The 16,599-nt window shown below is 38.8% G+C and overlaps 1 protein-coding gene across 1 annotated transcript in view; it reads left to right on the plus strand.

Moving 5' to 3' along the window:
- Nucleotides 1–16,599, plus strand: part of Tcea1 (transcription elongation factor A1) — a 96,954-nt gene that overhangs the window by 64,506 nt on the left and 15,849 nt on the right. The window contains exons 10-13 of the mRNA XM_004633373.2: nucleotides 3,936–4,041; nucleotides 9,922–10,009; nucleotides 15,050–15,195; nucleotides 16,529–16,585. Of these exons, the coding sequence (XP_004633430.2) occupies nucleotides 3,936–4,041; nucleotides 9,922–10,009; nucleotides 15,050–15,195; nucleotides 16,529–16,585 (397 nt within the window). The remainder of the gene's footprint in view (nucleotides 1–3,935; nucleotides 4,042–9,921; nucleotides 10,010–15,049; nucleotides 15,196–16,528; nucleotides 16,586–16,599) is intronic.

Genomic DNA, 16,599 nt, shown 5'->3' on the forward strand with positions numbered 1-16,599 from the left:
GAGAAGGGTTGACAGGGTGTTCAGGGTCTCACTACTAGATCAGACTCATAGTGATTCTCCTGTTTACAGCCTCCCAAGTGCTGGGATTACAGGCATGCGTCACCATGCCCAGGCTCAATTGCTGTCTCAGCATGCCCCAGGAGAGGGGCCTTTGCAGCAGGCCTGGGGATCGAACCCCTGGCCCCTGTACCTGCTTGCAGGTGCTTTAATCCACTGAGCTATTTGGCCAGCCCTAATCCTGCTGAGTATTTTAGTTCATGCATATTAATCTTAGAAGGGTCCATAAACCTCCCCAGCATGCTAAAGGGAGTCAGTCACTTGTGGTAGGAAACAAGCAAAAAGAAAAATAAAGAAAAAAAGTTTAAGAATTCTTATAAAGATAGATTAAAGAAAGAGAAAGGAGGATCCGCAAGATAGCAGTCTTGATGGTTTCCTTTGAAACACAAGTCTTAACTGTTCATGTAGTCTAATTTGTGTTTTCTTTGGTTGCTTGTGTGTTAGATGCCATATTTAAGAAACTGTTGCTTAATGCAAAGTCATGAAAATGCACTTGTATTCATTCTTTTTTGTTTGTTTGTTTGGCGGAACCAGGGATTGAACTCAGATCCTTGTGTTTGCCAGTCAAGCACTTATCCTACTGAGCCATCTCCCCAGCCCTTGTATTCTTTCTGAGGTACTTTTTCGTATGTGGTTTAAGGAAAAGGTCAAATTTTGTTCTTCGACATACAGATATATCTAATTCTGGCATCATTTGTTAGGAATATCTCTCAGTGGATTGTCTTAATATTCTTATCCAAAAATCAGTTGATAAAAATGTAGGGTTTTTTTCTTCTTTCCTTTTTTTTTTCTTTTTCTTTGAGACTGGGTCTCATTGTGCAGTTCAGGCTGTCCTTGAACTCACTATGTAGCTCAGGCTGGCCTGGAACTCATTTGGCAATCCTCCTGCCTCAGCCTCCCTAGATCTGGGATTGTAAGCATGCACCACCACGCCTATTTTTAGAATTTTAAATCTGTCTCATTTATTTGCATGTCAGTCCTTATACTAGTATCATATTATCTAATTAAGTCTTCCAACTTTTTTTCCCTTGATTGTTTTGGCTATTTGGGGTCCTATCTACTTCTATCTGAATTGTACTATAAGCTTAGCAGTTTCTGTGTAAAGACACATGGGATTCTCATACAAACTGCATTGAAGTATATTTTGGCTTGATTAGTATTGTTATCTTAGCAGTTAAGTTTTCCAGTCCCTGCCTGGGATGTCATGGTTTTTTTTTCTTTTCTCGGAACTGGGGATTGAACTCGGGCCCTTGTGCTTGCCAGGGAAGCCCTTATTCCACTGAGCCATCTCCCCGGCCCCTAGAACATCTTTTAAGTTTTCAACAATGTTTTATAGTAGCTGAATAGTAGCTATATGCTTTTTATCTTGACATTTAATGGTTTTCTTCACATCATGGCAGAAATTCATGAGTGATCATGGATATTTTTTTCTATAGTACTCCAGTCTGCTCATTTCATATCATGTTAAAGTAACTCTTGGTCTTAATACTCATTCCTTTCTACTTTGCCATCAGTATACATTTGATTTTAATGTGTTGCACTCTTTACCTTTCCAAGGTGTTATCTTTATTTCTGTATCTCTGATGTCTGTAGAAACACATAAAATCAGCGGATTAAAGTGCCTGCAAGCAGGGGTGGGCCAGGGTTCCATCCTGCCGTGTTGGCCCCGCCCCCACCCCTGGGGCTTGCTGAGATGGCAATTGAGATGAGGCCTGGGCCCGGGCCCAGTGGCGCTTCCCTGTAATCCCAGCTCTTGGGAGGCTGTAAAGAGGTGGCTCACTAAGAGTCCGATCTGGTAGTGAAACCCTGAACACCCTCTAGACTCTTCTCTAAAAAATTCAAAAAAAGAAACACATACTTTCTCTGTTAGAGTTTCTCAATACGTATGGTAGTTCTTGGAGACTTCCCTTAGGCTTACAGTCAAGAAAACTGTCTAACCCCACTGTCTTTAGCAATCTTGTGCACTTGTATAAGCTTATTTGTTGTAAATTTTAGCATACCAATTTTAGGAAAAATTTGTGTCATGTAAAGAATTTTTAGAAGCAAATTCAGACTTGGTTATCCAGGTAAATAGCTTCCTAACCCTTCCCTCTGTGTATTTGCTTGAGTTTTCCCTGGAGTACTCCCTAAAGGAAAGAAACCTCTCAAATCTTACTTTACTCTATCCAGTTAGTCTAATTGCTCATTTTGACTAGATAACTTCTTCCTTCGTTAAACATGTTTATTCCAAATAACTGTATTCTCAGTATGGATTTTTGTAGGTGCTAAGTGAGATAATTGTTGACTTTAGTAATCAAAACGTCATCTGATCATTGCAGAGCAAACACATACAATTTATTCATGTTTTCTTTTTTTTCATGTTTTCTTTGTACCTTTGCTTTTCCTCAGGCCCTTCTTAAGATTCCATTTTCTCGGGGCTGGTGAGATGGCTCAGTGGTCTAAAGCACCTACTTAGAACAAGCTTAGCAAAGCACAGGGACCAGGGTTCAATCCCCCAGCACCACATGCCAGCCAGCCCCGCCCCCTGGTGGGCTGAGCTGGCCACACACACACACACACACACACACACAATAAATAAACTTTAAAAAAAAAGATTCCATTTTCTTTGCCAATGCATGTCAGTCTTAAGCTAAGAACTATGTTAATTCCTCAGATCAGTTCCTTCATTCATTAAAAAATAGATTTTCTTCCAGAAGACTTTGGTAACGCCAAACCATTTTAAGCCTTTAAAATTGTTGGATCTCTTGTTCTTTTCTTCTATTGAAACTTGTCTGCTTTGTTCAGCTCTCCAAGAGATGTAATACAAGACACTCCAGCGAAGTACATATTCTGAATTCTTAACAGAACTTTATCCTGAATCTTTTTTGCTGACAGTTGAATAATTTAGATGGAAACTTTTAGTATATTTAGTTTTCTGTCTCAAAACTTACAGCAGGGGTTAAAGCTTTCTCTTTAACCACTAAGAGTTTCTTTTTTCTTCTTCTATAGACCATATGTTTTGAAAGATTATCTGTTAACAATCACAATTTGTTAAATAATTTACCATTTAAAAAATTTATCATCCATAATTGGGTTGCTATTGCTTTTGGGTTCTTTGAGCACCGTTTGAACATCATTGATGAGTTGGAACATGAACTTTGAAGGTGGCCAGACCTAAATTAAGATCTGGCTTTACCAATTAGTGATGGTGAATACTGGGCAGGTTATCTATTAGTTCTTAAACTTTGCTCATCTTTAAAAATAAGAATCTTAATTTTAAAGGGTTTTTGCAAAGGTTAACAAATGCAGGTATTCCCAGTGTAATCCTGGGCACATATTTCCAATATGGTATTATCTGTATTCTTTCAGTTCATTTTTATCAGGCAGGTACTTAGGCCACTGAGCTATCTCTTGGCCCTGCTCTTTCAGTTCATTTTAATCTCTTAGCCATATGTTAATTATGGCCCCTCAAAATGCCCTTTAAATCTGTGTAGGTGGCAGTTTTTATTTGGATAGCTTCATATAAGTTATAGCAGGTGCTTTGTGAAGTAATACAGGTAGAAGAATGTGCAGAAAGAAACATGTGCATACATAGTTGATAATTGTGTCAGCTTGCTTTGTGTGCAACTGTATTTGATTTTCACTTCTGTCTTGTGGGAAGAATGACTTTTATTTCACTAGTTAGCCAGCCTTATCACAGCAGCACATGGCAGGCTTGCAGATCCCTCAGTGGTAGTGTCGAGCTAAGGAGTCTGTACCTTAAGTGTAAGGAATGCGACTGTAGGAATAATTGAAGTTTCATTTATTCTAAAGTACAACAGGAATCTGAGAAAAAAGTGTAAAATACTAAATTGTTTGAAATAAAATTGGTATACAAATTTTTTGTTGTTGCCTTACAGTCCACAAGAATCGGAATGTCTGTTAATGCCATTCGCAAGCAGAGTACAGATGAAGAAGTTACATCTTTAGCAAAGTCTCTCATCAAGTCCTGGAAGAAGTTACTAGGTATAATTGATCTTCCTTTGCATGTATTTATGACATTCTGGTTCATTCGAGTGATGGTTGTATTTCTTTTTTTTTTTTTTCTCTATGAATATACTGAAGTTAGTTTCTCCTAATCAAGGTGAGGAAAAGTCAGATGTGGTGGCACATAATTCTTAGCACTCAGGAGGGTGAGGCAGGAAGTTCACTACAAGTTCAAGGCCAGCCTTGGCTCTACATAAGGAGTTCAAGGACACCATGAACACCTATATATAGATGGATGGATGGATGGATGGATGGATGGATGGATGGATGGACAGACAGACGAATAGACAGACGGACTGGCTGAGGTAGGTTAGGGGATTAGTTCAACACACTCCCGATGGCAAATTCATGGTTCAGTAAATTAAGCTTTCTTGACTTCTGGCACACTTACCAGGATAAACTTTTGAAGAATTTGTTTGCAAGGGAAAAATTGTGCATAGTTTTTGAAATAACTTTTTTTTTTACTTTTTAAGCTTTTATTTATTTATTTATTTATTTATTTATGCGCGCGCGCATGTGTGTGTGTGTGTGTGGGGCCAGCTCAGCCCACCAGGGGGCGGGGCTGGGTGGCATGTGGTGCTGGGGGATTGAACCGCGGTTGCCTGTGCTTTGCTAAGCTTGTTCTAAGTAGGTGCTTTAGACCTCTGAGCCATCTCACCAGCCCCTTTAAGCTTTTTTTAACTTACAAAAAACTTGCAGAAGTAGTAAGAACTCATATTTCCTTTATTAAGATCTTTTAAAATATTTACTATATTTAATCATTATCTTTTGTTATGTTTTTCTGTTTGAAGTGGATTGATATACTGTTTCTTTATCCTGTAATATCTAAATGTGTATTTTTTTAGAACAAGCTTGTTTTATTAATGGAACTATAGCATAGGAAATTTAACATGTTTATAGTTTTTAATCTATGTTCCATGTTCCAGTTTTGTCAGTAATACCCTCTATAGATTTTTTTTTTTCCTACGTCAGGATAAGGTCCAGTCCAGAATCACATATTTAGTTTCTTAATCTGGAATTCTTACCCCCTCCCCCCCACTTTTTAAACTTTCTATGACAGTGAAGAGTATAAATATCCTTTGACCTCTTATTTTTGGTAACATGTACTTTCTTTGGGCTTTACCCACTGCTCTCATATAAGATGAGATCGCATATACATTTAGACTTCTGTGGAAGTGTGTTATGTTCTTCTCAAGATATAAAACCCACACAAGTTTACACCACATGACTTACTGTCTTTTTATAACAAATAGGTATTTTGTGGTGGATGGTTTAAGATTATAAAACCATTTCATACTTCATTAGCACTTCTCCCAATTTATTTAATTTTATTTATTTAATGTTTGTTTATTTAAATTTTTAATTTAGTTTATTTACTTTTTTTGGAGACAGGGTCTCACTATGCAGCTTAGGCTGCCCCTGAGCTCGCTCTGTAGCCTGGGCATGGTGTTTTTCCCACCTCAGCCCCCTGTGCTTGGATCACAGGTGTGTCCCATGCCCAGCCTCTCCCCTAATTTAGCATCTTTTGACTTTTTAATCCAGGAAGTTTTTGATTAAAGGAAAACAGTTTTCTTTTCCTTTCCTGGTTTCTTTTGGTGCTGGAGAATTGAGCCCATGACTTTATTGTTCTCATACTAAGCTTCATCCTCAAGGGACACAGAAACATACACACAGACACACACATACAGTACACGCACACACACACACACACACACACATACACACCTTTGAGACAGAGCCTTGTTAAGTTGCCCAGGTTGTACTCCAACTTGTGATACTCCTGTCGCAGCCTCTTTGGTACCTGAGATTACAAGCGTGCCACCATACCTAGTTCACAAAATGGTGAGTTTTCTAACTCTTCCACTTCCGTGTATTTAGAAGTTGTCGTCATGATATAAGAAGGCACCATACCCCCTTTTGCCTTCTTTATCCCTCGTTGTACATTACTATGGATTTGTGGTTTCCTGTTCTCTGTGATAGGTTGTAATCCATTACATTTCAGACTTATTTTGGTATTTAGTATTTACCATCTCCCACATCTAGCTAGATGTGGAACTGGTTTCTGGCTTCTTTTGGAAAGCCCACTTTAGTATTTTGATCATTCTCTTGCATTCTGTGACTACAAGAAGACACTAATAGAGAAAAATCTATTACTTGTAAGAGCTTTGAAACAAACTAAAAATTGTAAAGCCTATGAAATTTGAGGAATCTCCATATTGATTACCAGTTGTACTAGTTCTTATGCCACCAAACAGTGTAGAAGGGCCTTTCTCCCCCATAGCCTCTCCAGCATATGTTACTATTTCATTCCTTTATGATGGCCATTCTTTCTGAGGTAAGATGGAATATGAGTGATTTTTAATTACTTGAAAATAGAGATTGAAAATTAAATGAACTATAACCTGGTTTCTATTTATCTTGTCTTTAAAGGCCAAACACAGGAAAAACTATTCTGAAACAATTTTAAGTTTTCACAAATGTAAAAAGGATAGTACAAAGAACCTGCATATATGTATTATTGAGAACTTACTTCCCAGCTATTAGTATTGTACTAAATACGAAGAAGAAGAGGAGGAGGAGGAGTATTAATTATATACTTCGTCCTCCTCCTCCCTTTTCCTCTCCTCTTTCTCCTCTGTATGTAGTACATGGTCTACAGGGTAACATTACAGAGATCAGACTCTTAGCGATCCTCCTGTTTTCAACCTCCCAAGTGCTGGGATTACAGGTGCACCACCACACCTAGTCTCAGTCACCCTCTCAGCATGTCCCGGAGGCAGCGCCGGCATGACACTCTGGAGATTGAATCCCAGTCCCTGTATCTGCCCAAGCAGGCACTTTAGTCCGCTGAGCTATCTGGCCAGCCTTCTCATTCTCTTCTTCATTTTGGTATAAACAGACATTATGACTGTTACAACTAATGTCATAATGAATACCTTTCTAACTGAAGTGTGTTCTTAACTAACTTTGCTACTACTGCTAATAGGTAGCACATTTTTGAATACTTAAGATACTCTAATCACCTTTACTAATGCACTCCATTCTCACTGCAGTACAGTGTGGTGGGTGTTACTATAATCCCCATTTTACAAGGAAGTTGAATCTCTGAGTGTACCTTGCATGTAGTTAGATCAGTGGTGAATAACCAAGCTGGAATCACACTGCATATGGCTTGCGTCAGAGCTGGAGCTCTTCCTTCCCAGCTGGCTGCACTTACTGCCTGCAGTGCTGTATCAGATAGCAGGAATGCTGTAAGTCTATTCTCATGCCTCTTAAGTCCTCTGCTTGCAAGAACGATCGTGTTAATTCTCTGTGCCAAAGCAGTGTGGTGAGTGTTGTACTGCTCTCTTGGCAGCATGGATCCTTACTAGGTTGTATGTCATTGTTTTATCACTTTTCCTTTTTAAAGTGCTTTTTACCCTATTACTCTTGTGCTGTTTCTTAGTTTTTGTTGTATGCTACTAGTATGAGGCTTTAAAGGTGAATTATAGAGAATAACAAGGAAGAAATAAATAAAATCAGCATGTGAAAACCAAAGCATGCATTCATGTTACATCACAAAAGGCCTGAATTATATTTTAGGTTTACTAAAGCTAAACTTTATACATGGTATATAATTATGCTAAGGAACCTGTCTCTATCAGTGTTTTTCATCCAGGTGGCATAGTGGAGTAGTCTGGGGACCTTGAAGAGTTTGTGTCTTAATTGCCAGAGATGCGGGCTTGGATGGGTGTGCACTGGGGCTTGGCACGATGTGTTCCCTAAGTATTCTGATATATTCTACACAGAGATACAAAAAGTGAATGAATGATATGTATAGTCCTTTTTACTTACGTAGGAGCCAGAATATAGATAAATGAAGTCATTTTATACACCCACATTTTCTAAATAGAAAAGCTACTGGTAGCTTCAGAGAATTTTTAACTGATTTAGACACAGATGTTTCTTTTTGTTGCTGCCATAGTTCACCCCAAATAAGACCAGTCTTATATTACTTTTTGCTCCAAAAGATACAGTGATGCTTATTTTCAGGGGATGTCTTATTATTTTTGTGTACAGTAGTCTACATTTATTCATGCACAGGAACCTAGGTTTACTCAAATACAGTCATGTCATCTTTTTGACCACCATTGTCACTCTGCAAACCTCAGATTGTGGCCTGAATTTCCTGTTGTTGCACTTAACCGCGGCACTGTTGACAGTTTCGCTGTGTCTCACATCAGGCATTGAGTTCTCCTTACACGAGTGCTTGTCCATGTAACCTGCTTGTTAACGCATTGGCAGAATCCTGTGAGTTCATTCTCCATTCGAGTCCTGATCTCTTGTAGGGCGGGCCTCACAATGTTTCCATTAAATCAGGTGCTCATTGAAGATTTACGAGATGAGAGTGGCAATAAAGATGATGGTCCAGGGGCAGAGGAGGTAGCTAGTGGTCTAAGTACCTGCCTGGCAAGTGCAAAGACCATGCCATTCCAGTCCCACCATGGGCCTGCTGAGCTGGTCTTCAAAACTGGGTGTGGTGATGAACCCCTTAATCGCAGCGCTGGGGAGGCTGAAACAGGAGGATCACTCCGAGTCCAAGCTGTATAGCAAGACCCTGCAAAAAATACATTAAAAAAATTATGTTGTCATTTATTTTAACTATTAATGTCAACATTACTGTTTATAGTATTTATTTATAGTATTACATACCAAATGTGTCCATCTGGCTACCATCTTAATTGGAGCTTGTTTGGAGGATGAGATTTATATTACATCTTCCTGGAAAAAATCATGCTAGGGCTTATTTTCCAGTTGGATCTTATTTAGGGGGAAGTATGGTAACATTACATTGCCTCAGTCTGCTTTACATCTATTTTCAGTCTAATTGCCTTTTTTAGTCCCCACCCTCTTTTTTAAATTCCTGTTGCAATGCGTAGCGATTATACTCCTTGTGAGAAGTCAGCCCAGATCCATAACACAGGGATTCCTTTTCCACCCCTTTCCTTCCTGCCCTCTGTTCTGTGGTCCTCTTCTTTTACAAAAACCAATCTCTATATTTCCCATTACTCACCTTGAGGCCATTGTTTTGTTTTGTTTTGTTTTTTTAAAATTTTGGCTGGCTAGGCCCACCTTCAGGGCGGGTCTGGTGGGCATGTGGTGCTGGGGATCAAACTGCAGTCCCCTGCACATGACTGAGTTTGCCAAAGCAGGCGCTTTAGACCACTGAGCTATCCGGCCAGCCCCCCATAGACCATCTTAGTGACATAAATCAGACACACGAGCTTAAATGTATCTTGGTTTCTCTTATATGAATTACCCCATTAGGTCTTAGAACTTGGGTGTTATTTATTACTTTATAGATCATTTAAAGATAGTTGCTGGGTAGTTCGTCCTAATTGTCAGTTTTGTTTTTTGTTTTGTTTTGTTTTTTTTTTTTTTGCTTGTTTGTTTTTTTCGTTTTTTGGCGGAACCGGGGATTGAACTCAGGCTTTTGTGCTTGTCAGGCAAGCCGCTTATTATACTGAGTCATCTCCCTGGCCCAAGTTTTTTGATTTTAAGAAAAAGTATTAAAAACCGTACATTACGTACTTTGTGATACATTTTAAAAATGAAAGTTTTTTTTCCTTCCTTTGTTCAGTGTACATTCTTCCTAAACTTTTAGGTCCTCATTGGCATATGGATTTATGGTTTCTCCCAAGTAAGATTACAGTATTGAGGGGTACCCATTGAGTGTGTATTGAATTACTGTGTAAAGACATATAACATGTATAAACTTTGTTGTGAGAAACATAGGATTTATTCATAAATACCCTGTTAATCAGTATTTAATTTGTTATTTTAACAAATGCTCAAAACTTAGAGATGTCATATTTTCAGATGGGCCATCAGCTGATAAAGACTCTGAAGAAAAGAAAAAAGAGCCTTCGATTACATCACAGAACAGCCCTGAAGCAAGAGAAGAGAGGTATTTCACTTTTATGTTATTCATGTTGAAGTTAGACAGTTTTACCAGGTTTGTTGCTTCCTCCATGGTCTTCTGGTCATATAACTACACTTTTAATTTTGTAATCAAATGAAACTACTACATTTATTCTAAGATATTGCAACATTTCCTAGAAATTTAAGAGAGCAGTGAGAGACTGTAGAAGTTTTAAAGTGTTACATTATGCTCAGTACATTTGATTGAAAGGGATTGCTGGGAGAGGCAGCTATAAAATTGATAAGGAATATTCAGCAATTCAAATGGCTACTTTTTCTTTACTATGTTTTTTAAAAGATTTCTTTTGGCCCTTGATCTCATTCTCTTTGCTTTCTTTCCTTCCAAATTTAGCTATGTATCTTTGGAACTTAAAATGCAAAGTTTACCTGTGAATGGTTACAATTGTGCCTTAGCTGCTGTTGACATGAAGAATGATACAGGCCCTCCAAATGACATAAGGGAAATACTATAACTCTCAACCTATTAGATGTCTGATGTGTAAGGTTCGTGTTCCCCAGCCTCTAAAGAATGAATTCTTTTTTTTTCTTTATTATTATTTTGTTTCCATAGTTTTATTGAGAAACAAATAGCAATGAGAGAGTTTCAAACCAAATTGATTGGACAGTTTCAATAATTTAACACATTGCATACATTCTTCCTAGTGGTTAATTGCTGTACAAGATGCGGACTTGATATCCTATTTACAAACACCATTAGAACAAATCACTCTATTCATTAAGAGAATGTAACTATATCTATCCTGACCACTTGGAATACACAGATACAAAATGGACATTCATCTGATCCCTTTTTTTGTTAAGTTCCATCATTTAAATATAGGTATGTAAACTCAGCAAAATATTCTAAAAGAGTCCAGTAGTCCATAATAGTATTGGGTCTTCCGCTTCACTGGCAATGTCAGAAATTGTTGACCTGAGTCCCCTACAGCTCAACATAACAGCATGGCTTTACTTCTTATAGTTTGTTTTTATACTTTTCTGCTGGATGGTTAAGACCAAGGTAAAGCAGGACCTGTGCAACAAGAGTTGTAGCTTTTGGGTCTGAAAAGGTCAGTGAAATCTCAGGATTTATCCTGAGATCCTGTACCTCAGATTGTAGAACCTTTGTCAGTGTCATAAAGAATGAATTCTAAGGAGCAGTAGAGTTCATGAGTAGGAAATACTTACTGAAGGAAAGACAGCTTCTGCCTAAGAGAGGCAGAGGGGACCTGGAAGGTGAGTTGCCCGTCAGCCTACTTCTCAAAGGAAACTTTATGGAGCAAAATCACAAGATGGATACAAAATCAAGAGGTAGATGTTAGGTGGGACAAAGTGTGATCAACAAGATTATCGGTGTAGTCACTCAGTGATGTGGATCCAGTGGGGAGGCAGGTCCCACAGCAAGTGCATGGGAAGAACGCAGGCCTGTCCTGGCAGGCATGACTCGAGGTCTGGTTCCCACCCAGGGAAGCAGGTGTAGTCACCCTTGTCTTGTGGCCCAGCCCTTGACGAATGTGCCTCCACCCCACAGCTATGACGTGTTCTTGTCTTCTGCACTGCCTTCTTCAGGGCCTGTCCCTGCCTGACACCTGCACTAGTTCTGCCTAACTCAGCTGTCTGCAGTACTATGAGGCTCTGCATTTCTTTTTTGCTAGCATATACCATGAACTGTGCAGTGCCTGCATGTTGCCATCATGAATATGGGTAGGAAATAGGTAGCTGCTTCCTTTGTTGTTGGGGGGCTTCAAGATGTGACAGTTGACACTGACTTACAGCAGTGGTTCTCTAGTCTTAGTCTCTAGAAGAACAAGGAGCCTGACACCTGAGCCTTAACCTGGAGCTACTGAGTCAGGAAACGTGGTGATGGCCAGAATTCTGTTTTTAAGAAGCTTCTCAACTATTTAGTAGACACTGAGGTTTTACAAGCTCTGCTTTACAATAGTAACTTCAGGTCAGAACTCTTTTCTGTTCCTCAGCTAGCTTAACTTTCTCCCTCCTCCTTGAGATAGGGTCTCGCTGTGCAGTTATGGCTGGCTTTGAACTTGGAGCAATCCTCCTGCCTCAGCCTCCTGATTATAGGTGTGTACCATCATGCCTGGCATATTTTTATTTTTTTATTTTTATGCAGAACTGGGGATTGAACTCAGGCCCTTGCACTTGCCAGGGAAGTGCTTATTCCACCGAGCCATCTCCCTGACCCCTCGTGCCTGGCATATTTTTAAAATTAAGTTTATTGGTACATTTTAGGTATACCTATTCAACACATTCAACATAGGACTTTGTACTTCTACCTGATTTGTATTTTTTTCTTTCCCTTCCCTTCCCTTCAACCCCTCTTCCTTATTTACAAAAAGTTTTGTTTCCATTACCTCCCCCATCCCTTCCTGTTTCACCGTTTTATTCCTGTTTAACAATATCTTACATTTTGGTCCTTATTTACCCTGTCAGTGTCTCACACTAGAGAAATGATTCACCAATTGAGCTGTTTCCAAGATTTAGCTATTACAAAGTTTGCTGTTATAAACATGAGTGCACATATATTTCTGCAAAGTATTTTCATAAGTTTTCTACTTAGCTGCTCCTATTACATACTTGGGTTTGTATCCACATGAGCTAATTTTATTTCTGGTCTAAAATAGAATGATTACAGACATTATTCCCTTTATACCTCTAAATATTGTGCATCAATTCATGTTTCCTAAGAACAAGTATATTTTTCTCACAGTTACAGTACAGCTATCAATATCAGGAAATTACTGTTGATACAGTTTACCAGACTTTTCATATTTATCCAGTTCTCAAAATATCAATTGAAAAGGAAAAATATTTTTCTAAACTGTTTTCTAAGACTATTGAATTTAATTATCTATTTGGCTTCTTTTAATAGTTTTAAGTTTTTAGTCCATTGCTGTCTTTCCAGACCTTGGTACTTTTCAAAAGTATAGGCCAAAACTTAATGAATCTTTAAAGTGTGCTTTTAATTCTTACATTTAGGGTCACTGGCTTAATGCCTTGGAAATATAAGGCATAGATTTTAAATATATAGTGAAGAAAGAGTAATTAACATTATCTTTGTCACTTTTATATACCTGAGATATGGGCATCACCCAGTCTACAAATCCACAGTATTGTGTGTGCAGGCTGATAAAAAAAGTGGCTGGTGTCTACACACACACACACACACACACACACACACACACACACACACATGCACACACACACGGAAATAAATGAGGACTAGAGAAGCAAGTCAGGTGCATTCTAAAGAATGATAAGGTAAGATCTAAACAACTTGTAAGTGAGCAGGGCTGTACATTTTGGGTGGCGGAAAGTGAGATGGTGATGTGTTTAAATAGACAAGAGTGGCAGAGTGTAGGAGACTAGGGGCCAGCTGCGGTGAAGTTAGGGATGGGTCCATCAATCCACTTGGAAACTTTCTAGCAGTTGACACCTGGAAACTTTCTAGGTGTATGATTATTGCATCAGAGAAGCACATGTGGTTAAAGTATTTAAGAAGTAAATTTTTAAAACATTGATTTGTTCATTTATTGCTGATAGCTGCCTTCAGTTTTTCCGTTTTAGAAATGTAGAGGAAAATGTATGAAAAGCTGTTTGCAGACCTGTGTGTAGACATTATTTGGTTAACACAGGACATAAAAGAAGGCTTTAGGAAGAAATAACCACAGCTGACCTTGTCCCCAGAGGTCTGTTTTCCAGGTATGACAGTAGTTGTGCATTGGACAGAAGTAGGTACGGGTCCTGACAGCAGGTATAGTAGGTGATCTGTGGAGGGGACATTTTAGTCAGTCTGAGAGGAGATCGTGGCAGATACCTTTAATGTGATAAAGTACAAGTGAGCTGGGCCTGGTGCTGCACACCTGTAATCCTAGCAGTCCAGAGGCTGATGCAGGAGGAGGATCACGGTGGGTATAAGAAGACTTGAAGTAAAATTTAATTGAAACTATTCACAAGAGTGTTTTTGGAGTGAAGGTAACAGTCCAGTATAAGAAGTTAATCTGAAGCAACTGAAATTATTAGATTAATTGGAAAATTGCAAATTGTCCTAATAGCATATTAAATTGATGTTTTGGGACAGATGAGACCTTCTCGTGGTCTCCAGACTTCTCAGTGCACATGGCTTCTCCTGAGGAATGCTGGTCTTATTAGAGCCTTGTTATCTTATTAAAGTAGGGATTTTCAGAGTTTTATTCACCTCTCTAGTTTTTGTGGCATTGCCATATTTTCTGGTCTTATCCCTTCACTCTTTTGCTCAAGCCAGGGTCTTTGCTTTTCATGTATTGTAATGAAATATAATATATATTTTCTCTATTAAAATACTGCTTAGCTGGGCATGGTGGCATTTGCTATAGCCCAGTACTCACAGGCTGAGGCAGGAGGATCATTGTGAGTTTGAGATCAGCCTGGGCTACAAAGTGAGCTTAAGGCCAACCTGAACTGCATAATGAGATCCTGGCTCAAAAAGACCAAAAAAAAAAAAAAAAAAGATCGTAAGGGGGCAGGGGAGGTAGCTCAGTAGAATAAGCACTTGCCTTGCAAGCATAAGGTTCTGAGTTCAATCCTCGGTACCACAAAAAAAAAAAATCAAACCATAAATTTGGGCCGGGGAGATGGCTCAGAATGAGCGCTTCCCTGGCAAGCGCAAGGGCCTGAGTTCAGTCCCCAGCTCTGCCAAAAAAAAAAAAATAAAATAAAATACGAAAAAAACTCATTGTTTAGTGATTAAAAGGATGATCAAGGTAAAATACGTCACGTTTTAAAAAAAGACAAAGCTTTTTGATTTGATTTTTTTTTTTTTTTTTTTTTGTACTGGGGAATGGACTCACAACTTCAAGCTTACCAGGCATAGAACTTGTTCTTAACCTATTTGCGGTAAATTTTTTTCCTTACTTAAGAGTCACTAATACACTACTTTATTTAGGCAAAAAGTTGTCTTTAACGTGAAAATAATGTTACTTTAAAACCATTTTTGCTGAGGCTTTGTTTGGTATGTTGGTGTGTTTTTTAGTAGCTCCAGTGGCAACGTGAGCAGCAGGAAGGACGAGACACATGCCCGAGATGCCTACGTTTCAGCCTTTCCTCGAGCACCGAGCACTGCAGACTCTGTGCGGTTAAAGTGTCGGGAGATGCTCGCTGCAGCTCTCCGGACTGGAGGTGAGGAGAGGGGTGTGTGTGTGTGTGTGTGTGTGTGTGTGTGTGTCCGGTGAGGAGAGGTGTGTGTGTGTGTGTGTGTGTGTGTGTGTGTGTGTCTGGACTGGAGGTGAGCTGTGTCTGTGTCTGTGTCTCTGCTGCCCCCAGCCCTGCCCCCTAGCACCTTCCTCTCAACAGCTGTCCTGGGCTCTGCTGAACACACGGAGTTGTTGCTAACAGTGCTCTTTGAATGTTGAGAGAAAAAGAGTATCTGTTCATTACTTATTACCGGGGCCTCTAGTTATTATCACTATGTAATTGGAAATACTTGATTCCTTTAATGTGGCTTCTTTTCCTAATTCATAGTAATACAAATTTTTCCACCACAAATCTTGCATTTTTCTGCATTTAATTTTGCATATTACTTACCCTATCCTTACATTGAGAGTTAACAATATAAATTGTTAAAAGTTAGTACGGCATATGGTATGTAACTTTTATAATCTTAATTCTCTTTTCCATTTTAAGTGGAAAAGTAGTCTTGATTTTTAATAAACTTTAATTTGAAGGTATGTAGTCTTAGTATGTAAAATTTTGGCTTTAGAAGTTCCATATATAGGAAAATACAACATGTTACTCCATAAATATGTACAATTTAAATTTAAAGCTGGGGTGAAACCTCAGCAGTATAAATGTCTACCTGGTAAGCACAAGGTCCTGATTTTGATACCTGGCACTAAAAATAAATAAATTTTAAAAAGAACAAGGGAATAAATGTCCTACAAATTAATATTTTTCTATTTTGCTGAACAATAGTATGACCTACTTTTCTCCTTACTCAGCTCTTTGTCCTTTGATTTCTTTTTCTTCTTTTTTTTGTATTTTTAGGGAAGGGTCTATAGGGTGTTCAGGGTCTTCTTACTAGATTGGACTCATAGTGATCCGCCTGTTTATAGCCTTCCAAGAGCTGCAATTACAGGCATGCGCCACCACGCCCAGTCTCAGTTGCCATCTCAGTGCGCCCCAGGGGGTGGGGCTGGCACAGCAGGCCTGGGGATTGAACCCTGAGCTTGCAGGCGCTTTAATCCACTGAGATATTTTCTCTAGTTTTTATTTATTTCCTTTTATCCTTTTGAATATTTGTATAAGTCTTCTAAGGATATCTATGTGATTGGCAGATGAAATGAATGGTTTCCTAGAGGAGGAGCCCAGTGTGTAATAAGAGCAGATTCCAATTAAAACGAAAGGATTCTTTATATGTCGCAGATGGGCTTGAAGAAATACGAGTCTTAATTTACCTTGTGTTGTGCCTTCCTTTTAATGTTACAATAACTTCATTTTCTGTGCCTGTTTTTAGATGACTACATTGCAATTGGAGCTGACGAGGAAGAACTAGGATCTCAGATTGAGGAAGATATCCTTTGTGTG

The sequence above is a fragment of the Octodon degus genome, unplaced genomic scaffold, assembly GCF_000260255.1.
Source record: "Octodon degus isolate 3935 unplaced genomic scaffold, OctDeg1.0 scaffold00054, whole genome shotgun sequence".
NCBI lineage: Eukaryota > Metazoa > Chordata > Mammalia > Rodentia > Octodontidae > Octodon > Octodon degus.